Below are 24,989 nucleotides of genomic sequence, written 5' to 3'. Positions count from 1 at the left end.
ATTTCTAATTCTACTTACAGTGGAATTGGAACAGGAATGCTCTGGACAGGAATGTCTCTGTTTTTTTTGTTTTTTTGGGGGGGGTTTCAAATCCACCCCTTATAATCAAGCACACATTTTAAGAGGATGCTGTTTGTAGCTGCGTTTTCCAATCTCTCCAGAGGTGTCTTTTGGCAAAGTCGGTTAAGTTTCACTGGCTGGGGATTTGGCTCTGCGTTTGTGAGGCTGTTGTTGGGTTTTCTGCAGCTTCCCATGACATGTGACATGTGATACAAACACCGAGTCCGCTGCAGACAAAGAAACACGCTTAATGGGGATATTTTTTTTTCCCCTCCTCCCTCAGTCACTGTTCTTCATTCCCCCTTTTCTGCTTCACATAGTTGACGTCACTCTGTAGATATTTGTGTAAATGTCTGAATCTCTATTTTGTGTGTATACCTGTGTACCATTTGCATATAAACTGGGGTGGAGTGGTGCCCCCCCTTTTTTTGTTTCTTCTTCTAGGCTTGTAGATATCCATGTGTACGTTACCTCTGCAACACAGCTGTACTTCAGAAAGGTGCGACACCAATTAGTCTACTCTTGGCTCATCAGAGCGAGTTGTTCCGCCATGGGAGCTCTTGACTGCCGCCCAGCTCATATTAATGATACAGGATCTCTGTTTGATGGCCCCCTCATGTGCAACTCAGCTAATGTGCAATCTCTCTTTTTTTTTTTAATTGCACAAGCAATTATTGTGGTTTCTGGTGCGACACTGACTTGGCTTATAGGGAATTGTTCTGCTCGCTGTGAACTGTCTCTAGCACCTTTGGTAAGTTTTAGATGAAACTTGTAATTGATGAAACCACTCCCCTCGGGCAGGAGGCTACGGTCCATCCGGACCAGAACCTCCCGCCATAAGAACAGTTTCTTCCCCTCTGCCGTTAGACTCATGAACACTTCATAACTCAGTCACCTTAAGCTTAACTCTGTCACTTTATCATTTTATCACGGGTCACTTTAGACAATGTACTTTGGTTTTTAATTGCATTCCTCCCACTGCACTGTTTTTTCTGTTTCTCTGTTTTTCTGTTGCATACAGCCTTTCATATTTCATATTTCTTTTTTTTATCTTATATTTTATCTTATTTTGACACATATGTTATATTTTATCCTAGCATTTTATCTCTTCTTAATGTTGCACCATTGTACCGAAACAAATTCCTAGTCTGTGAATCCTGTTCACTGGCAATGGCAATAAACTTCTTCTGATTCTGATAAAGATTAGAGCCCCCACAGAGTTGGATATTTTTTTGAATGGTCGATACTGATATTAGGGAGTAAAAATGTACGGTAAATATATATGGCAAAGTAATGCATTTGCAGGTTAATGTTTTACAGTTTAAACATGAATTTCATTATAAATAACTGTAAATATAACCAACAACCAACCAAAGTATGTCACACTACCTTCACTCAGATTGGCAGTCATTGTGTCGCATTGCTCAGCATTTGCATAAAATAGACTCTTCTTGTCTGTTTTTGCCCCGCCTACCTAGCGGCATAGTGACCACTTGTCTCTTGTTGCTGTAAAATGTCCACTCTGATTGAAAATGAATGGCAGCTCATCACTTTGCCTCTGTCTCTTGTAGCTGATGTGACAAAGGTGTGATGGGGGTCCCAGCCATGCTTCACAGCATTGTAATGCCATCTGAGCACCCCCGCCGCCGGACAAAGTACATAATGACACCATTTCCAACAGCCTGAGTGGTTTTTCTCTGTTGTTTACTCAGTAAAACAAGTTTTCAGATCAGCAAAATAATACAGATACAGATGTGCCATTATTATTATCAGCCAACCGATATGTCCGTCGGGCTTCAGTAAAGATGCACAGTTCATTTGGGAATAGCTGGCAGCCATTGACCATGGTAACACGTAAGTTTTTTTGGTGTCAAAGCAATGATACCAAACTACATTAGGGTCAAGTTTTCATAATTTTTTTTAACCTTTTTTAAACTACAGCAGACTCTATATTCAGTCAGTAGTAGTGAGGCGGCATAGCAAGACAGTTGTTCATTTTGTGATAAAAGCATGGAATTTGGCACACACATTCTAAATTAACTAATGTTTATTTTCAGATATGGAGCCATCCAGGAGCTGACCTCAAATGAGCTACAGGGATCAATAAAGAATTACATAGGGGTCAAAATTTAAAAATGCTCCAATCATGTTGAAAACTATACCATATTATTTGTCTGATCATACTGATTCCAAAAAGGTATAGTTTGGACTATCTGTGACCGAATGTTCTGGAGTTATGGGGTAAAAACAGCAAAAATGGTGACAAAGATCAGTTTCAGTTTGTACAGGGATCAAAAGTTAAAGTTGCTCCAGTTTTGGTAAAAGAAAAAAAAAGTGATGTAAGTTATTGGTTGAAATAAAAGGGTTAATAAATGGAATAGTTTTGACTGTGATGAATGTTTGGTCTCGAAAGTAAAGGTCAAACAAGGTTGACTTCCATTGGATTCTGTGACGTATGACATATGTTACCCCATAACATAATAACTAAGCATGACAGATGGTGCAAACTATTACTTTTTAAAATGCTATTAACTCAACCAATAATTTGCATTTTTTTTTTTTTTTTTAAACCAAAATGCCACAATGATCAGGTCAGGTCTGGGAGCTTGCGCTGGTACCATGCATCACCGCATCCATCACAATACAAAACCAACGTGGCTCTGGGACGGAAGCATCCAGGCAGACAACTGAACCGTCCCATTTCCCATAAGTAGCTATTTTTCTGCCACAGCCGGGGGGAAAGTTAGATGGCCGCCTTGGTCTTTTCCAGCCACTGAGGCTGCTGTGTGCTGAATCATGCTAAAGATCCCTTATGATGCAAGTGGATGCCATCTGATCCTCCCTCAGTTATCCTTCATTTGATCCAAAATTATTCCGATGATGGCTCGTAGGTCAAAGCAATTGTATTTCATCTTGACTTTATTCCTATCCAGACTTCTTAAATTGTGCAGCCTTGATGGAGACTATGAACTCGAGCCACCTAGAACAATAATGCGTCATTCTATTTTTTCTGTACCCTAGAAGAAATGACAAACTACTAGTTTATAAATGACCTAAAATTGAAATGATAGTTCTGTTTCCATTACTTCAAAAAAAAAAAAAAAAAGGCCTAAAATTCTTCTGGTTCCTCTGTGCAAAAGAACATTATGTTATAGAAGTTGGCACAGCACAGTCGGTGTTTTGGTAACTATCACACAAAGCTCCAGCACCCTGGAGGCAGCTGTTTTTGTGTTCTCACATTATGTATACTTCTGTGCTCCCGTGTCACTGCTGCAGCCATAATCATTAAATAATCTCTCTGCTTTTATTGCACACATTTCCAACCATTTCAGTGGAATGAATTCAGCTCAGCCAATGTTTAAAAATAAAAAAAAAGGTCTTAATTTGAAGGAAGCCTTCTCCTTGATGATGTTCAATTTGGAGAGGACTGGTTCCACGCACACCCCAAACCTCTTCGGAGAAGGTTGAGTTCCCGTGCGTCTCCTTTCTGACAGATAAACAACTGCTGCTCTCATCACGGCTACAGCGCAGCAATTACATTTGTCCCCCCCCAACTGAGGTTTAGAGACACCATTCAGGTTACCTTCAGCACACATGCAAACAAGGACGAACGCACAGATCCATGCTGCCATTGTCCACATCCAAACCCTGTTTGGGTTCAGGGAAAAATGACAAGAAGAAGAAATATTCATTGGAATTCCCAACACTGCTTGCGGCTGTTGCGGTTAATTAAAAAAAAAAAATTAAGATAAGCCATGGATGGCATAGTCTCCCTCCATCTTTTCTTCTCCTCTCTTTCTCGCCATTGGTTTATCAGCTACAGCCCCACTCTCTTCAGAAGCGAAGACGCATTTATCACGCACTGGGGATTTGATAAGAGGCCACAGTTAAGCCTTTAACCCTATTGTTTTAACGATGAGGCTGAATAATGCTTTTGCTTTTTCTGTATCTCTCTTTTATTGTGTCATTCTTTCTCTGTTGTTACAAAAGGTTGGGGGCACTGGCTACCTAATGTACTGGCACATTAGTTCTTTGTGTCCAAAGGAATTGTTGGACGATATCCTTGAGGGAGAAACCGGGACATCTAATTTTCTGGTCACCGTCTCAGTGGATACATCTGACAAAAGTCTTGATTTCCTTCGGTGTCATGTTAATATATTTTTTTTCTCTGTGGTGGCGCTGTGGCATAACAGTCAGATAACCAATATGCAGGGTTTTGATTCCATTTGTGTGTGTTTCAGGCTTCCTGACAGGATCGCTGTAAATGGGTGCTGGCCTCGCCTGGGCGAGAGTAAGGGCCCCTTCACATATAGTGCGAATATGTACAACTCAGGGCAGCACCGTCGGAGCAGCTCGTATGAACGAATCACGAAACATCGCATTGACGGGCAGGTGTGCACGATGTCGGTGCAACGGTTCGTGCACGTGGGAACACAGCCACCAGCTGCGCAATGTGGTTACACATCACACAGCTGCTGTGAAGAAAAAATAAATACAAAATTTTAAAAATACACGCTGCGACAATTTTGTGCATGCGGGAACACAGCAGCTTTTAAAATAAAAATAAAAAATTAAAATTACATGCCACCCACAGGAATCAAACCTGTGCCAAAAGCTCTGATTAACAGTCAGAAACTTTACCACTGAGCTACGATCGCTGCCCTGTAAAAGCTGCGGAAAACAGCCTCATATCAAGAAGGACATGGATGTATTTAAAAAATAATAATAATAAAACTGCACACCATATTAAAAACACTGCAACTTATTGAATCCCTCTTATCAAGCAGGCAATACAAATATGATCCATCTGTTCCTCTGTAGGTGACCCATGGTCACAGATATACAGTCATGAAATGACATGAATGATGAAGCAGTTCATTCTTCTCATGTCCGCATCTACTGGTCCGGTGCGTCCAGCCGGCTGCGCGTGTGTTCTGCCCGACACGCGTCTTGTGGACGCCGCGCCGAGGGGCTGACACCGCATCATGTGGTACAGAGCTCACATGGGTGGTGTGACAGTCAGATTGCCCGCTGCGTGTTCTGATCTGATGGTCTGTTTCAACGTGGGAGCAGCCTGTCAACGGGCTGCAGCATGCGCACGCTCGCTCGCTGCAGCCTGTCGCCAAGTGATATATGTTTTTATTTATGTCCACGTGACGACAGCAAGCAGACAGATGCGTGTCACAGTGGGCAGTTGTTAGTCCATGTCCGTCCAAAAACAGTAAGTGTTCTCTAACTGGGATGCCCAGAATGACAGATCTCCATAACTGCTTCTGTCAGCGGCCACACCTCTAACGCGCTTTGATGCGTTGCATGCAAATATGCTAACTCCCCAGAAAACCTGCCACTCGAGTCTACTCCCTGAAGAGCAAAAGGCCATGTTGCAGCACATTCTGGCTCTGTTTGGGATGGCACATGACAATCCAATTGGTTTATTTCATATTTTACCCAGAAAAGAAAATGCCCATGATGAATTAAAAGACAGGTCCTGAGGCTTTACTCCACAAACGAAATGCAGTTTGGATTTTTTTGTTTTTTGTTTTTTTTTTTTGCACCCCCCCTTCAGTTTTTTGACTAATATCTGTCAAAGTATGTGATCAAATCCCTCATTGGCATCTGATGAGCAGAAATGCATTTCCTTCTGTGTAAAAATAACCAAGCTATTGTGACATTTAGATGTTCAGAAAATGACTGGGGAGGTGCCAGCCTGGAATCTTTGATTTCTTATCTTGCTGATTGCGTCCATCTACTCTGGAATATTTGACATTACATTTGTGTTTTGAGGCCTATAATACTTAGAAAAGCCTGCAGCTTGTTGGATTGGTCCTGATTATTCTCCACTTGGGGAACCAAATGACCAAAAGACATTTGTGCTTCGGTATAAACACACACACACACACACACAGTGTCTGCTGTTTTTCTCAGTGTCCTTTATGCATTCGTGTATATCTAGAGGACACAGGACGGGGATTCTGCCTGCTAACTGTTGTGTGATTTATGGCTCATCAGGGCGGTAAAATTCTGCACTACACTACATCATTTTTAATCTCTCCGTCATGCAAATTATCAGCAACAACCACATCAAGGTGAGTTATTTGTGCCTTAATACAGCTGCCCTCCAGTGTTTACAATGCGTGTTCAGTCCTCTGCATGTGATTTCACAGTGTCCCTAAATCTGGAAAAAGTCTTAAAAAGTAATGAATTTTTTTTTTCTCCAACATTAAAATGCCTTAATATTTTACTTGCCCAATCGTGCAGATGCAGTGAATTAGGAGACCTCATCTTCTAACCTACAGATCAGAAACCAAGAGATGAAATAGAAGAGATGGAGAGAATGGTGAGGTAGATTAAAGGATGGGGCACTAATAATAAAACATAATTAGAAGCGGAGACTCATTTCTTTACCTCCTATAGTCGGTGGCCATTATTAGCATTTAAATAGTAAAGGCAATTTCAGAATAATCAAGCAGATCCATCAGCGTCACTCAGATGACTGCCTCATATAAAAACACAACTATAAACAAAATATGAGCATACTACTGGAAGAGCTTCTCCTCTTGTTGCTGTGCATTTTCCTGCAAACTGAGGCCGAAATTCAATTTGACTCCGGGTAATTTTCCTCTGTTTGCATTCAATATGTTTTCATTTCTCAGACTGCTTACTGAGCACTGCAGCACTCCTCCCTCCACGCTGCCTATCAAGGCAAAGGCCAGTCCCCAGATGGGAGTCTTTATCACAAAGGAAAGCACAAAAGAACCGGCTCTGTTTCAAGGCTTGACAGGTAAATAGGATTTCCACAGAGACCAAGACAAGACGTGGAATTATCAGCACAAAGTGTGCATGTTTTTTGCATCCGCCTCAGAACAGGCTGACTAAGAAATGTGTTAACTTGGGAGAAGGGAAGGATTCAGAAAAATATGGGGTTGAGTTGAGAATTGGGCGAAATGAGACTTGGCAGACATCTAATATATGCAGTACTGCTTGGCTTTGTCAACACTGTATTATCTCCTTTTTAGGTGTAGCTCAAAAGGCAGCCGGCCACTTAAGGCATTTGTAGGTGGCTCAGTTTGTCACATGTTCGCCAAGAGAAAGTGAATTGTACCGCCTTCAGCCATTATTGCTTGAATGGAAATTTTTAAGTATGCCATATTTTCCAGCGTATAAGTCATGGATTTTTACTATTTTGCAAAATCCTGCAACTTATACTCTGGTGCAACTTACATAGAAAAAGATTGTGCCTTCATTAATAATAATAATTGTGCCGATAATAATTCTAATCCATAATAAAGATAATAATTATTTAAATATGGCTTTCCCAGGAATCACAGCACTGAACAAAATAAACTCTAGTAATAAAAGAATAAATGAAAATACTGAAAGGACACTACCACAGTGCATAAAAGTCCCAAATTAAAGAGCTGATTTAAAAAGCCAATCGAGAAACAATTTATTGTAGCGTTTCCAAAGCTGTGGGAAAACCTTGCCCATCTGACGATTTCCAAACTGTGTCAAATAATGTGTTGTTAAGCTCACATTTATTTGTCAATTTTGTTTATTTTTGGAATTTAACAGTCCTTATGTCGCACACCACCAGATGAGGGCTTCCTGTGTCAATCCCCTCTACTCCATGTTGCTCTTTGCCAGCAATCTGTGTCCTCATCTTAAGTAACAGTATGGAATGTATTGATTTAAACTCTACAGATGATTAACTGGCTTGTTTGTTTTTAGTTGCCCACGTATTTGGCCTTTGACATGATTTTGAAAGTTACAAGTATTTGAGAAAATGAACAAAACTGAGTTTCATGCTACTATCATGTATCTCAACATGAGAAGGTTAACTGCTATACAAATTATCCATTACATGGCAATATCATTGGTGCATTAGGAAATGATGGGTATTCCCGTGGAACTGGCAAGAGGTAGTTAACTGAATTCAAGGCAGGAAGAGAATATCTAGAAGATGAGCCAAGATCTGGGTGGCCTTCAAATGACTCTATCCAGGAAAACAGTAGAGGACTGACTGTTTGCTACGTAGCTACTGCTGGTGGACCATGAGAGAGTTTCTGGTGAAGGATTTGAGAATGACAGTGGGTGCCATGTTGGGTGCCATGTTTACCAGACTGATCACATCAAAGGAGAACCTGGAGTGTTATGAAGTAGATCTGATGGAAATAAACCTTTTCTATCTCAGGATAAATGCTGGGCATGTCACATTGAGTAGATCAGGTCAGGTGTGTGTGCAAATGCCATATGTAGCTGCATCTACCATCTTATGGAACCGCCCCGTCCCAACTGACATCTACCCAGGCAGACCTGATCTTACAAAAGTAGCCATCTATCAGCCATTGCCAGGTTCTGACGGGGCGTTCCCTTAACCATGCCCAGTGACTGTGGTCTCCAGCAGGGAGGCAGCTGTGTGCCTGATGAAGCTCAGGCCATCGTGTTGGAGCTGATTCTCCCTCGTGGTGCAGGACGTAGACCTCCTTAAGTCACTGTTCATTTGGCACAAAGTCATTCCAGCAATGCCCAGTTCTCCACAGAGAACTGGTAGAGCTGCTACCAAAAATGTCCAATTGTGGTCAAAGGCCACTAGTTACTGCTCACATTTCTCAACTATACAGTAAGCCAGGAAGCACCGTTGTCATGCACCTCTGCCTGGCAACTCCATGACTTCCCAGACCTTTACCAGACGTCTTTGTAGCTTTAGTTACTGAGGAAGCGACTTTTTCGAGTTCACTGCCACATCCTGCACAGATACACAACTAATGAATGAAACTATAAAAGTGAACAGGTTTTGCTTTGTATTGTTACAAAAAGAAGGACTTTATTTCTGATGTAGCTCACCAAGAAAAGTGCAGCACTAATATGAGCAGAGATGTAGGTTTGAATCCCACAGGGCCGCCTACACTGATTGCACTGCAGAGCATTTTCAGAAACAATGGAGAGAAAGCGAGGTGTGTGACTTTGATTGGAGTGGTATGAGTTATGTATTGTCATTCATCGCAGTCAAATCAAGACCTTGTTCCCAAGAGCGCTGCAGCCCTTATTGTAGAGGTGGTGGGAACCGACACTCCTGTGTCTCAGACATATGACTACTTCTCAGAATACTGAGACTCGAAAGAAAGCAGATACTGAAAATGGAAATTGTATTTCTGTGTATGTGAGTATATCTAATTGTCAGTGGTGGGCACACTTCCGATAATCCGATAACAGATAATTATCGAAGATAATGTTTTCATTATCATATTATCTTTTTAGATAAATTTAAAAACCATCATCGGACTAATTATCTTCCGATGAATTACCGTCCGATAACTTTTAGACCGATAACGTACTAAACTAAGCTGAACAGTGAAAAACATTTTTAAAACTGTTAAAGCTGTTGAGACCTACCTGTTAAAAGTTTCCTAATAGGCATGTTGTTCTACCCTCTGCAATCAGAAACCACTCTATCGTCTGTAAGCAAAGGAGAACTGGTGACCAAAAAAAAAAGTAATTTCCTTTAACACCATACTAATATAATCGCAATGTCACCAAGTCATCCAGAGGCATACATGTTTAACTTATGGTTCAAATTTTAACCACTCATTTTAGACAAGTTATTTAAAATTATTGTCATGTCTGAAGTTTATAAAGTGAAAAGATCAGATATATGTTTTCGTTTTAAAGTAATGTGCTAATTTTTAAGGTTTTGTGAGCACATGCTGTGCCAGGCAGCAATGCATTATGGGTAGCATAAGGTAATCTCAGACGTTCACGACAGGACAAATGCATTTCAGACACTCTGTTCAGGGTCCACAGATAACAGCATTAAACTCTAGTGCCTAAAACTCTCGTGAATATATTCTCTGGGTTTATAGACGGGGGTGGTGGCCAAGTGGTTAATGCGCTTGGTTTTAGTTCGGAAGGTTCTCGGTTCAAATCCCACCCCTGCCACATTTCTCCATGTAATGTGGAGTTGCGTCAGGAAGGGCATCCGGCGTAAAACCTGTGCCAAATCAACATGCAGATCCACCTTGGATTTGCTGTGGCGACCCCGAGTGCAAACAAGGGAGCAGCCGAAGGGACTTACTAGTGTAATTGCGTTTGTTAAATTCCACGCATCTTAAATGTAGCAGACACAGATTATCTGGAATTTTGTTTGACACTTTTTCAAGGCCGCTACTGCCATCTACTGGCCAGGAGTGTTCATGGCAGTATTAAACGTCTGGGTACATGGCTGCTCTCAAAGTGTTGGTATTGTCCATTGTCCAGGCGCTTTTTGTGTGCATATATTTGTTAACTTTGTATTCTAAAACTACGGTTAGAAGTAATTCCGACTCCTTATCGGTCCACACGAACGAGGTTGGCGCCATGTTTTTAGTTTTTGTGGAAATGACGACAAGAGAATAAGGCTCCTGATTGGATAGAATTTTAATCAGTACCGCCACCCAAAGGTTTGGCAGACTAATTACAACACATTTATACAGTTCGATGTGGATGGATTTTTTTTTTTAAACGACGTAGTGTGGATGAAGTTTTTTCCCCAAACTGAAAGGGTAAGATAGTCGGTTTTACAAATACCCGACAACGTGTGTACATGGCCTTATGTCTCTGAAAGGCACTATATAAATAAATTTACTTACTTACTTACTAATATTGAGTGCACGTTTTACAACATCATAAAAGTTTTAAAACATGCAATTGCGATGACACTTCCAGGGCTCCGTAAAAATGCCTGTTTTTACAAATAAAAATGGAATATTTTACAAAAGCACATTTATCTTTAAACCAACACACGTCACATTAACGTGTTGGTTTACATAATGGATTACTGAACCAATCACTGTTTAGCACTTTTACCCAGAATGCTTTGCGGTCTGTGTTTGTTACAAAACCTCAGAATTAGTGCCTTATTCAACATTAAAAGATATATGTTATATTTTAACTTTGTACAAATGACAGAATTGACATTAATGGAGTTATTCTATCAGTATTTTCAAAAAACCATAACTTAGTATGACTTTATTTTTCAAGACCTCCGCCTGACCGGAGTGTTGAAATTGCTAGAGAGCTGGCCTTATGGCTGCTCTCGGTGTGTCTTTGTGGTGGGAGCGCCGTTGTAAACAAGAGCTTCCAGCAGGGGCAGAATGTTGAAAGAAAAATGATTATGATTAGTAAAGAGTTGATTTCGTGGGTGCTCTCAGGAGTTGTCTGTGCTGCTTCCTGCAGGGGGCAGCATGGTCAAACATTCTTGCTTATTCTTTAGGTCTTTTACCGCGATCGTGTTAAAAATCAATTTCAGCTCTTTAGTAACTGCAAATGTCCCATAGACAACACCGGAATTTATCGGTTATCGATTATCTGTAACTTCCGATACATTTTTGGGTGGTTTATCGGTTTATCTTTATCAAAGATAACTTTTCAGTTATCTTATTATCTGTTATCAAAGTTAATTTTTTGGTTATCTGTGCCCACCACTGCTAATTGTATATTAAGCATCTATGATGCATCACAAATCTGTAATATAACAATGTCTTTTCTAAAATCGCTACATGCTGTGGCCCACTTTATTCTTCTGTTCCATTTAAAGTTACAGATGACAAACAAACACGCTGACTCATGATCACAACTCATGATCACAACATGTTACACGAAGGCATCACAAGTAAATCATACACAAGACGCCCCACGCTTCTCCTGTGTGGCGGTGCTGATGGTGAGTCGCGTGCATCTGGGATGGCACTGGCACGCCCACGTGCATGGTCAGACAGCGGTTTGTCTGTCACTTCTTTACTATTGCTGCCTGACCGGCTTCCTCCCACTATCTCATCTCTCTGAGGTGAAACATTAGCAGGCTTTGTGTCCATGCGGTAACATGTCCAACATTTCTGCAGTCAGGATCTGTAAATGAGTCATCGCCCGACGCCAACAAATGTTTTTGTTGGATGCTTTTTCCTTGTTTTTATTTACAGGGTTTTAATAAGTGTTGATGATTTGTGTACTTTGTGGTAGAATAGACTGTGGTAGGGGGTTCTGCAGAACACAACATGCGCTGTGACAGGTATTTTTACCAGATGTATAAATTTTGTCACTATAAAAGGTGCGTGTGACATTTCCAGCATCAAATGAAGATTTAATGAGAAGAAAACGCTTTGCTGGCTGATGTCATAATTACTTTTCAAGGGGAAAAAAATAACTCACGTGTGCAGACAAGTAACAATGTCTGCATCAAGATATGGGGGGGAGGACCCAGTGAGTCAAATTTTCTCCACATACTAAATCATTCATGATACATGATGTCATCATAGAATACTTTAAAAACCACATTCCTTTTATTTCCACAGAGGGTAAGTAGGATATGTCGGATTGGGGACTTGGAAAATGAATTTTAGGTTTATTAAAAAAAAATAAAAAAATCTGTTCTTTGAGCGTCCATAAATTTGAAACTATATAACCACTGGACCTTTTATTTGATTTAATATGGGTAATATGTAGAGGTGCAAAAACCCAGAACAAAATCAATCAATCAATCAATTTTTTTATATAGCGCCAAATCACAACAAACAGTTGCCCCAAGGCGCTTTATATTGTAAGGCAAGGCCATACAATAATTATGTAAAACCCCAACGGTCAAAACGACCCCCTGTGAGCAAGCACTTGGCTACAGTGGGAAGGAAAAACTCCCTTTTAACAGGAAGAAACCTCCAGCAGAACCAAAATCAAGATGCTTGCTGTTGTATTTTCAGAAATACTTCCCTTCAAAGTTGGCAAGAAAGTACCATGCCCCGTTTTTCAGACCCTATTTGGAGTTTGAACCTAATATTTTTGGAATTTTCCACATGGAGCTCCATAATCTATGAAATATATGAAAATAAAGCAAATCTGAGACCAAGGCCTGGAAGCCACTTGTTGATTTTGATATGAAACAACCCTTTCAACAGTTACGTAGGGCACCTTCACACATAGTGTGAATTTGGCTGAATTACGCATTAAGTGCGCATGAAGCAGGAAGTAAGTAATCCACATCGTATGCAAACCATGTAATTTCATAGCTGCTTCCAACACCTCGTACAGCTGTTGCTACAACTATTTGCGAACACCAGTGGCTGAAAGACAGTGTGCGCTGTGCGGGGCTATCGAACCCTCTCGCACCAGGTGCTGGCCAAATTCCAGGTGACACGCACGAACATCTAACACTGCTCGCATGGCACTTAGAAGATGTGTGGCCATTGACACTCTTGGCATGACAACAGTCTCTAGGCAGTCACTGTCGTGCTCACAGTGAAATTTGTTTAAGTTCCACACGAGTGTGACTTTGGTGTGTGCGCTGAACTGACAGGAGGTGCCGCTATGACAGAAGCCGCCGTGGAGATCTGTCATTCTGGACATCCCAGCTGGACAGTATTGTGTTTGGACGGACATGGACTAACAACTGACCACTGTGACGCGCGTGTCTGTTTGCTGTCATCAAGTGGACAAAAATAAAAACATATATCACTGTGGCGACGGGCTGCAGCAAGCAAGCATGCGTGCACAACGCGCACATGGACAGACTGCTCCCAGGTTGAAAAGGACCATCAGATCATAACACGCAGCAGGTGATCTGACTGTCACATCACCCATGTGAGCTCTGTTCCACATGACACAGTGTCTTACAGTGCACCGTCCACAAGACGCGTGTCAGCAGGACACGCGCCAGCAGATGTGGACATGAATGAGATGAGCATACTGCTTTTCATTCATGTCATTTCATGACTGTGCATCAGTGACCATGGGTCATCTACAGAGGAACAGACGGATCATATTTGTATTACCTGCTTGATGAGAGGGATTTAATCAATGCGATGTTTTTATATGGCGCGTCGGTTTTACATTTTTTTAATTCGTCCATGTGCTTCCTGATATAAGGCAGTGTTCAGCACCTTTCACAGGACAGCGATGATGGCTCACTTGGTAATGTTTCTGGCTGCAGTCAGAGCTTTTGGAAGGCACGGGCTTGAATACTGTGGGTGATGTGTATTTATTTATTTATTTCAGCTGCGCGATGTGTAACCACATCGTGCAGCTGGTGGCACTGTGTTCCCACGTGCACAAACCATCACACCAGCATCATGCACACCTGCCTGTCAGTGTGATGTTTTGTGGTGCGCACATACCGGCTGCTCTGACGGGTGTGTGTGAAGGGGCCTTTAAGGACGTTGGACATTACTGAGTGTTTTAGTTTGCCCTGACCAATAACATTTTATAGCCAGTTAGCCTGTGATGATGCTTGCGATCTAAATCAACACTGCACCAATTCAATTTTTTTTTTTTAATCCCAAGTGAAAAGAGAATCCCAAAAACATCTAAAAATAGAGCTGGGGTTGAAAAGTTCCCCTTTAACCTTCAGTAGAGTTGCAGCACGTCAGCCTGCTGTAGAATGTCGGAGAGTAAAATAGAATAAGGGAGAAACAGTAACAGATGAAGGTATTTAGCAAATGAGGTAGTAGCAAAGAGAAGTAAGAATTCAATATTGAGGCACCACAATTTCAGTGTTGCAAAACTCTGGCAGAGATGTAAAAAGAAAAAAAAAAAAAGCTGTGTTGGTCTCAGCACCAGCCAAACAAACAGAATCCGACTCAGACATTCGGGAATGTGAGCTTTGGCCTGCAGGTGCAGCGGGCGTTAGTTTACTTTCACCGTCCTCTCTGACCAGCTGGTGTGTCCATTTTATTGTGCGCGCTGTAGAGTTACACGAGCACCTGTTATTCTGGCCGCAGACAGAAGCTTGTGGTCTGTTGTGGTCTGGCTGCAGCAATGTCATCTTCACGCCGCGCGGCCTCACACATACAGACTAAATCAACCTTTTTCATCTGTGGGGGATTAATTGTTTATTGGGCCGGCATGTGCTGCTACTGCTGTCCTCACCCAGCTCTGAATAGTAATATAAATTTAGGTCACATTTGTATTCTGGTGCTGTTTGATTATGCAGAGTGGCGGCTTGATGATTCAGTGCGTTTCACGACGCTGACACGGCGTAGTAATAGCAGAGGGTTTGTGTTTTTTTTTTGTTTGTTTTTTTCTTTTTGTGAGGGATCTTCCTCGTCTTTGTTGTGTAGATTTCTGAGACAGACATCTTTCTCTCTCGCAGACTGTAATTTATCCTCTTTTGCTGCCGTTTTTTCCCCCCTCCGTCTTGCTGGCTGTCGTTTCTCTCTGGAGGCGAGACAGCAAACATCCAGACTTCCCTCCGCGGAAAAACTCGCTGTTAGAAAGTAGGGCAGCTTATTTTCCCGACCAGAGCCTGCAGTCATTTTAAAATCTCCTTACCTGCACACATGCGTACACTCTCACACATGCAAGAGCATTATGGGTAAATGCACACAGTTATGATATACTTGTGAGGACCTTGCACCAATGGTGTGTCTTGGTGGCTTCCCTTGCTACTCAGTTTCAATTTATTTTCATTTATATTGCGCCAAATCACAACAAAGTCGCCTCAAGGTGCTTCACATAACTAAGGTCTAACCTTACCAACCCCTACTCTCCTTCTTGGACGATCCCCTGGCTTTTGGAGAACTTCCTACTCCAGACACATTAATGTACCCATCAGCTGAATAAATGATTTGTTTGAACAATAATTCTTATTTTTGGTGTGTCCAATTCCTTATGGCCTCTGCAAATGAAGGGGCCATGTTAAAAAACAAATGGCTGTAATTCCTAAACATTTAATGCAATATTTTTATTGAACCCTTTGAATTAAAGCTGAAAGTCGACGCTACGCGAAGATCTGGATTGCTTCAACTGCATCGTGCTCGTACACAGAAGCAAGAATGACATCCACTAAAGTGACCACAGAGCTAAAATGCAGGTTTTACATTGATCCACCAGTATCGATCAGCAGTGTGTTGATGACCGCAAGTGTTGGCATGAAATAAAGACAAATGAGGTTGGAATGACTGGAAAACCTACCTGTGAACCACCGCCTTGGTTTTATGTATAGCATTTGATGGATGGATGAGCTTTATTGTCATTGTCATTACAAGTGCAACAACAACGAGATTACGTCCACACTCACATTTCCACAGACAAACAGCAATTAATCCAAAATTATTACTTGTTTACCGTAATAATGGCACACATCAGAATTAAGACAACACATATACATTTGACATCATTTATGTGCATTAAAGTTGAAACATTCCATTTTCCAAATTGAGGCGATGTGAGTGTGTGGTAGCTGCTGCAACAGAAGTCACACCGCTGCTAGCTTGGGGGGAACGGGGACCTGCCGCAGCTAAAACCGCGCAGCCCCCGGAGGGGAAAGGGGTGGCGTGAGCGGTGGCCGGGATGGGGTGTGTGATGCAGGGCAGGAGGGGGGGTGGAGGGAAAGTGGAGCATGCTTCAGTCTTTGTCCATGTGTGAGTCTGTCTGTCCTTGTGTACTGGAGTAAGAGAGATAAGGAGGCAGCCAATCTTCCCAAGGCCATAGAAGTTCTTCTGGAGGAAAAACAATGGGCATTTATCCTTGAGAAGTTAAGCCTGCCATGTTTGTGGTTGAGCAGTGAAAAACACTTTTCCAGCTTCACATGAACAAACCAAAACCCAATTATGAAAAATTCCCGGCCTCTGAAATCTTTACCTTCTCCTACAAGGCACGCATTTGCTCTGAGATGTTATCCAATTTGTATCTGAGTTCAAGGGTTAACGCAGTCTAAGAATGCATCGCCTTGCCCAACTCATTAATCATGACAGACAAGCGAGGGGTCGTGGTTTTGGCGGCAGCCGTCTTACCAGTCTTCTGGTAGGTCAGGGCAGCACATAAGACAATAAGTACCAGCCCTCCTACTATGAATCCAAATATGAATAAATCCTCGACGTCCTCCACAGAGAAAGGCACAAAGCATGCGACACGCCATGTCTCCCAGGTGTCGAGAACATAGCCCGCAGGGTAAGTTCCATCCAGGCACGCAGGGTCCCCCGGCCCTGATCTTCTTGTAGAAAAAATGGTGTCAATAGCGTTCAGAGACCAGCTGATCAATTCCATGATTAATCCAATATAGTTTGAAGAATTCACAGCCTGGTGAAGTAGAGACTTTGAAGGTTGGAGCAGAGATAGAGGAGAGAGGAGGAGATGTGACTGCCCTCGCCGGAGTCCCAAGCTTTATTTCATCAGTGCCCGTTATTCACGTCCTTCCTCTGTTACTCTCACTTACAGGTGTGAAAGTGGTCTTCTCTGGTCATTATCATCGCAATGCTGGCGGCTGCCACGATGGCCTGGATATGGTTGTGAGTTCAGCCATCGGCTGCCAGCTAGGCAAGGACACCCACGGTGTCAGGGTGGTGGTCGTGACTGCTGATGATGTCATCCATCGCTACCACAGTCTGGAGCAGTTGAGCACCCAAGGGATGGACGAGGACCTCAGGAAACTCCTCCAGGCCTGAAGACGGTCGAAGTCAGGCACGCGAACAACACATTTTTTTATTTTTAATACTTTTGATTGAGCAAATTTCAGCCCATTCTCACAGGCGCACACGTAAAGATTTTGGGTGATTTTTGGGTGGGACCTGTGAAAAGGAGAAGACAGCACGCAGCATAATTTTTCATTACCGTGCTGGAACATCACAGGTAAAGCTGGCAAAACTAGCTCCAAAACATACATAGCATTTGTTCCAAGATCGAAGAACCAGAATCTTTGGCAGTTATTACCAGAATGTGAAAGTATACCTCCGATATACTGACTGGCTTTGATTGTAATGCTAACTGCACTATTGCTAGTTAGCAAAACTAAATGCAGGCAATACTGAACCTAAAAAGCACTGCCAAGCCAGACCTCTTACTCATTCAAAGCAGTAAGTCATCTACAGTAGGAGTAGCATCGCGATCCCTGAAGTCCTGGTGGTGTTATCGCCCAATGCCAGACTCCTCCAAGCTCTTAGTGAGATGATGATGATGATGATCATGCGCACTGAATTTTACCTTGACACACAAAGTTTTAAATCAAACTATATAACATTCTTAACTCTTCAGAGGCTCAACCTCCTAGTGACCACAGTTCTGCATTGAGTCGAGCTGTTCCTTGGCCTGCTATACCTTCAGTGATGCAGGTTTAAAATTAAAAAAAATATTAGCAGCATTATGGTCAGTGTGCCAAATATTAAGATTTTGAAACACCTTTTTAGGTTTAACTTAAACTTTAGAATAAAGTAAATTCATTGGCGTGTGGTCCGTATTTTGGTTTTGAGATCAAGATGACTGCACAGCATCCCGCGCTGAGGTTACCTCTTTGGATTTAACACTGAACTAGGACTTTATGTTAATGTCCTAGTCCGGTGTAGGAGTTGACTAATGGACCAATCTCCCAAAAACTTAAATTAAGATTTAAATTAAACAGTGCACCTGGTTAAAAAATTGATACAGCTAAAGATGAGACTAAATGTCAACCACTCAGTATTAAGTGTGCACTTTAAGTTTCCTCTCTGCTGACTGTTTCATGTTCGGTGCCGAATGAATGAATGTTGTCCCTGCTCTCACTGTAAAGGTCACTAAATGTGTTCCAAAACCACATGCTACCTTTTCGTACAGAGCAGTGTACCTGAAATAGCTTTATGTCTTCTAACAGCAGATCATATACGTTGGTGCAGTCAGGAAAGCTCCAATTATGCAACCCTTCCCATCGTTAACAGAAGAATCCACTTCCTGTTAAAATGGCTCCTGTGGATGCTCATTATGTTTCAGAGTCCATTGTTTATTTTCCCGTTTTCTGCAGGTTATCAGTTGTTGAAATGCGCAACATTTTGGGATCAATCTTCTGGGATAAAGACGCATTCTGGAAGGTCTCACAGTTTGAAACTTTGTCCCTATCTTGGAAAAAACCTTAGAGCTTCCAGGATGGGGGTGCAGCGAATCACAAAACTCAGGAATCATTCTTTGGATCAGCAATAAAAGGGAAAACGAATATATGTAGCCTTGCTTTCGAAGTGGCACACCGTTCAGGAAAAGTCGGGAAAAGTCTCCTCCCACAATCTCCCACTGTACTCATTGGATTCATAGCCACTTCTGCTCTGCCTGCTCAGTGCAGTCACAACAACACATAGAAATCATAGCACGTACTCCATCTTCAATTCCTATATTTTAGAGTGATTATTGCTGCACTTGAATACTATGTGTGGGACCTGAACCGGGCTGCGTAGAAAGAACAAAAGGTGCGTTCACTACCTTACTTTCCCTATACAAAGTGACATTTCTCATAGTTACCAAACAATAAGACATAGTATGAGAGGGTTTTCCCTCCTAAGTTGTGACTAAACCAAAATCTTGTAATTATAACTTTGGCACTTTTAATTATATCTCAGCTTCTTGTAGTTATAACTTAACATCAGGTAATTGTGACTTTGGCCCTTTTAATTATATCTCCGCTTCTTGTAATTAGAAATTAACATCAGGTTATTAGGACTTTGGCTTTTTGAATTATAGTTGTATGCAAAAGTTTGGGCACCCCTTATAATTTTCATGATTTTCCTTTATAAGCCATTGGTTGTTTGGATCAGTAATTTCAGTTAAATATATCATATAGCAGACAACACACTATTTGAGAAGTGAAATGAAGTTTCTAGTATTTACAAAAAGTATGCAATAATTATTTAAACAAATTTGGGCAGGTGCATAAATTTGGGCACCCTTGTATTTTTATTGATTTGATTTTTATTGATTTTAGCACTAATTATTGGAACACAGAATTGGTTTGGGAAGCTCATTGACCCTTGACCTCCTTACACAGGTGAATCCAATCATGAGAAAGGGCATTTAAGGAGGCCATTTATAAATGTTTCTGCTCTTTGCATCTCTTCTAATGAATGGCAACATGAGAGCCTCTAAACAACTCTCAAATGTCCTGAAAACAAAGATTGTTCAACATCATGGTTTAGGGGAAGGATACAAAAAGCTATCTCAGAGATTTCAACTGTCAGTTTCCACTGTGAGGAACATAGTGAGGAAATGGAAGATCACAGGCACAGTACTAGTTAAGGCCCGAAGTGGCAGCCCAAGAAAAATCTCAGATAAGCTGAAGCGAAGGATGGTGAGAACAGTCATAGTCAACCCACAGACCTGCTCCAGAAACCTACAACATGATCTTGCTGCAGATAGTGTCTCTGTGCATAGTTCAACTATACAGCACACTTTGCTCAAGGAGATGCTGTATTGGAGAGTAATGCAGAGGAAGCCTTTGAGTCGCTTGAGGTATGCTGAAGCACATTTGGACAAGCCAACTTCATTTTGGAATAAGGTGCTGTGGACTGATGAAACTAAAATTGTTTGGACATAACAAGGGGTGGTATGCATGGCTGAAAAAGAACACAGCATTCCAAGAAAAACACTTGCTGCCTACAGTAAAATTTGGAGGTGGTTCCATCATGCTGTGTGGCTGTGTGGTCTGTGAAGGTACCTGGAACCTTGTTAAAGTTGAGGGTCACATGGATTCCAGTCAATATCAGCAGATTCTTGAGAACAATGTTCATGAATCAGTGCCAAGTTGTGCCAGGGCTGGATCTTTCAACAAGACAACGGCCCTAAACACGGGCATTCATGCATAAGGCATTCATGCAGAGGAACGACAACGTTCTGGAATGGCCATCTCAGTCCCCAGACCTGAATATTATTGAAAATCTGTGGTGTGATTTTAAGCGGGCTGTCCATGCTCGGAAACCAATAAACCTGAGATGTTTTGTAAAGAAGAATGGTCCAAAATACCTTTAACCAGAATCCAGACTCTCATTGAAAGCTATAGGAAGCGTTTAGAGGCTGTTATTTCTGCAAAAGGAGGCTCTACTAACTATTGATGTATTTTTTTTTTTCTGTTTGGGGTGCCCAAATTTATGCACCTGCCTAATTTTGTTTAAATAATTATTGCACACTTTCTGTAAATCCTATAAACTTCATTTCACTTCTCAAATATCACTGTTTGTCTGCTATATGATATAGTTAACTGAACTTGCTGATCCAGACAACCAATGATTTATAAAGGAAAATCATGGAAATCATCAGGGGTGACCAAACCTTTGCATACAACTGTATATCTCAGCTTCTTGTAATTACGATTTAACATCTTGTAATTAGGACTTTAGCCCTTTTATTTATATCTCAGCTTCTTGTAATTTGAACTTAACATCTAGTAAATAGGATTTAACATCAGGTAATTACGACTTTGGTCCTTCTAATTATATCTCAGCTTCTTGTAATTATAACTTAACATCTTGTAATTCTGATTTTGGCCCTATTTATTCTATCTCAGCTTCTTGTAATTGGAACTTAACATCTTGTAATTCTGATTTTGGCCCTATTTATTCTATCTCAGCTTCTTGTAATTGGAACTTAACATCTTGTAATTAGGATTTAACATCATGTAATTAGGACTTTAGCCCGTTTAATTATATCTCAGCTTCTTGTAATTATAACTTAAGATCTTGTCATTGAGACTTAACAAATCATAATTATGATTTGGAGGGGTGTAATTATGAGTTAATACCTTAAATTTATGAGAAATATGGAGTGGGAAAGTAAGATGATGGGTATTTTGTTTATCTGGTGGGAACATGCGTCCCTGCAGACGTTTCTTTCTGTTCCACGTCACAGTCTGAATGTCAACGACAACAGTGTGGAATTTTAATTGGTGCATTTCCCTTAAATGATATTGAAATATGCAGTTTTTACATTTCCCAGACTTCTTGTCCTATGCAATGTAATACTATTTTTTGTGCGTTTTGTGTGTTTGTTGACTGTGTATGTAACCTGATGTATCATTTGCGTGAGCTAAATGACTCTAAGCCACCTGCTGATCTCTGATCTGTGGAATATTACACCAGCTGACCGTTTTTACTGTCCAACAGAAAATCTGTAAATGTTTTACACATACAAAAAAAAAAAATCTTAATCCTATGAACAAAAATGACAATCCTATTTTTCATCTAAACTGCTTACTGTCTTTTCTTCTTCTTCATGTTTGGTATCAGTCAATCCTCATCAAAAGTGTTTCCGCCAGTAGAGATGATCACAAGGGACTTTATAACTGTGACATTTCTCATCCGCTGCTATATTTTGCTATGGTACCAGAGGTGCAGAATCCATATTTATCACTGTTTTTAAGACGAAGAGTGCCCTTTATTTAATCTTTGAACTTGAATTCCAAAGAAACAGAGAAATGTGCAGTTCACAGTTTAGATCTTCACAAACCCTCTAGATTTTAAGGAACTGAAACCTGGCTAGGAACCTGTTCAAGCATTTGTTTGAAGCAGGTCAAGTCAGGTCTGGGTGCATATGTAGATCCCACCAAAATAGGGTGGCTTTGATGGCAGGCAACTGGTCCATCCCTGCCTCTCAAAAGTAACCATCTATTTACTGCAACCAGGTGAAATCTGGGCTCGTTCTTGACCTTTTCCCAGTTGTCCTCCATCCAGATGGGGCCAAAGCACATCTAATGCATTGTCCAATCCACGTGCGGTTGTCTGTCATCATTATTTTTAGTATGTGATGTTCCATAGTGTTTCTTGTGACACGTTTTTCCAAAAATAAATGTGCATTACGCAGTTTTGCCAAATGCGACAAACTCGGAGAGGGGAAAAAAAGGTGAGCAGGAATTGAGCCTTATCCTACTTGTGGGTAAACCAGCTGTTAGCACTTTGCGTGCTCTCAGCGGCAGGATGGGGCCATGCCCACATTCCTGCTGATGTTGCCCAAGTCCGCCCGCAATGTTCTGTTTTTCTCTTCACTCTCGAACAGAATGTTAAACTACCCCAACCTCTTCTCTCTGGGAATGACCCCACTCCCAACCTCCACTTCAGCTCATCCCACTGGAGGTTTACCTCTTGTATTGGGTTGTGTCCTTTAATAAATGTTAATCCAAATTTTTATGTCTTGTAGATTCAGGTTATGGTGTCCGGGGATGCTAGTCTGATGGACCTTGGGGATCATGTAGTACTTGAACAACTTCTTCGGTTCTGGTGGTTTGCCTTAAATCTGCGATGGGTCCGCCACACATTTGCACACTTGAAGGCTTTAGTGTTACCAGCAACACGAAAGCATCCTGAGCTGTGGTGGTTTTAAATTTCAAACCAAACATCTTGTGTTACTTTGTGTTGAATGGAGTTGGTAGTGAGTTTTTTGTGATGGTTTAGTTCCTCACCGTTACAAACTAGCAGGTTTGTTTGGGAGCAGGTGCCACTAAAATTGCCATTTCTGCAGCAAAATGTCTTTTCTCTGTGAGATCTAAATAACTGCTGGATTACAACTTTACTTGCACTGACTGACTGGGGGGGGGGGGGGGGGGGGGGTGGAAGGATGGTTGTCATGCCAACCCTTCAGCAACACATCTGTGCATGTCTCCCAGAGACAGAGTGTGTGTGCGTCTGTCCGTTTGTGTCCATACTCTCGAGATGATTTTTCTATTGGCGACACCGTCACTGACCTCATTTCACAGTGACGGATTCTGTCTCCCCAAAAACTCAACATTTGGTGACTGGAAGCAGAGGAGCCCCTGAGACAGCGCGGCCCATCTCCTTCATTTCCTGTTTGATAGGGAACCTCGTGTTCTTATCTATTATTATATCCTCATGGCAGCCAAGGTCAGTCAATTTCTTTTATCTTATATATCTTATCTTATATTATCTTTTCCTGAGTTTTTCTCTGTGAATTGGAGCTCATCACATCCTTTGACTTGTTCCGCATTGAGTTACCAGTGAATGAATGAATGCAGTGATTGATACTTTTATAATGAGTTTTATCTGATGAATGTGTCAGCACACCATGCAGAGCACCAAGCTCCCAAGACGTCATGTTGGGCGACCAGTATGTAGTCCTGAATTCAATTCCTGGTCACGCTACATGTTAGCGTTTATCATCATCGTTCTTGAATCCAGGAATAAGCAAACTACTTTGTTAAAACTAACTATCCATAAAAAATTACATAAAAACACTGTTTATACGTAAACTTTTTAAATAAAAAACTGCATAAATGTCTTTGTAAAATTTAACTATACATAAAAATTAAGTGAAAATACTACATAAACCTTTTAATAAAAGAACTACATAAACAAACTTTGCAAAAACTAACTATATATAAAAAGTTACGTAAAAACACTAACTCTACACATAAACTTTAATGAAAAAACTCTAAAAATCATCTTTGTAAAAACTAACTATACATAAAAAATGACAGACTAACTCTAAACATAAACGTTTTAATGAAAAAACTCAGTTTGTAAGACCTAACAATACATGAAGCATTATGTAAAAACATTCTATGTAAACTTTTTAAATAAAAACACAAACTTTGTAAAAAATTAACTATACATACAAATTGTGAAAATACTAACTACATAAACCTTTTCATAAAAACTACATAAAAATGTTTGTTGTAAAAACTAACTATACACAAAAAGTTAGGTAAAACATAACTATACATATTTTTAGTGTAAAGCAGTAACTATACACAAATTCTTAAAGTAAGTAAACACTTGCATTTAAAAACAGTAATTCTATATATTTTAAACAAACTTTTTTTTACTTGTTTGTTTCTGTAAGTAATTAACACATTTTCCAGGGGGCTTTTCCTGACTCTTTGCTCCACCTTCACTACCTCCGTTTTGGTGAAGATCATATAAAGTTTTCACGATTTTTCATGGAAATCCGTTGAACCCAAAATGTGCTCCTTGCTGTGTTTGCAAACAGCCAATAAGAACCTTAATCTGAGGAAAATGCCCTGATCCTGAATGACATGTGCAGGATGCCGTGAACTTTTTAAAAGGGCACTTTGTGTCTGGCAGCAAAACTGTCGCGCTTTAGCCGCATCCGCACCAAACTGGGCGGATTTGATCCTTTCTCCAACTTCAGCTCAGTAAAGCTAACATCCGGCTCAGTGGTACTTTTCAGGATTGATGGGTTGTGTTGTCTCTTTGTACCAGCTTCTTCACATC

General features: G+C 41.0%; 1 protein-coding gene and 1 long non-coding RNA gene across 2 annotated transcripts in view; both read left to right on the top strand.

Moving 5' to 3' along the window:
- cpped1 (calcineurin-like phosphoesterase domain containing 1) overlaps positions 1 to 18,839 on the top strand; it is an 80,979-nt gene extending 62,140 nt beyond the window's left edge. The window contains exon 6 of the mRNA XM_034194297.1: positions 17,239 to 18,839. Within this exon, the coding sequence (XP_034050188.1) occupies positions 17,239 to 17,465 (227 nt within the window). The 3' untranslated portion in view covers positions 17,466 to 18,839. The remainder of the gene's footprint in view (positions 1 to 17,238) is intronic.
- A 2,159-nt stretch (positions 18,840 to 20,998) lies between these two features.
- LOC117530876 lies at positions 20,999 to 21,988 on the top strand. Its single transcript, XR_004566465.1, has 2 exons — positions 20,999 to 21,172; positions 21,215 to 21,988. It is a non-coding gene; the product is annotated as an uncharacterized LOC117530876 (long non-coding RNA).
- Positions 21,989 to 24,989: the final 3,001 nt, after the last annotated feature.

Source organism: Thalassophryne amazonica, chromosome 18 (genome assembly GCF_902500255.1).
Source record: "Thalassophryne amazonica chromosome 18, fThaAma1.1, whole genome shotgun sequence".
Classification (NCBI taxonomy): Eukaryota; Metazoa; Chordata; class Actinopteri; order Batrachoidiformes; family Batrachoididae; genus Thalassophryne; species Thalassophryne amazonica.
Note: the sequence above shows the minus strand (reverse complement) of the source record. Positions and strands in the feature narration are given on the sequence as shown.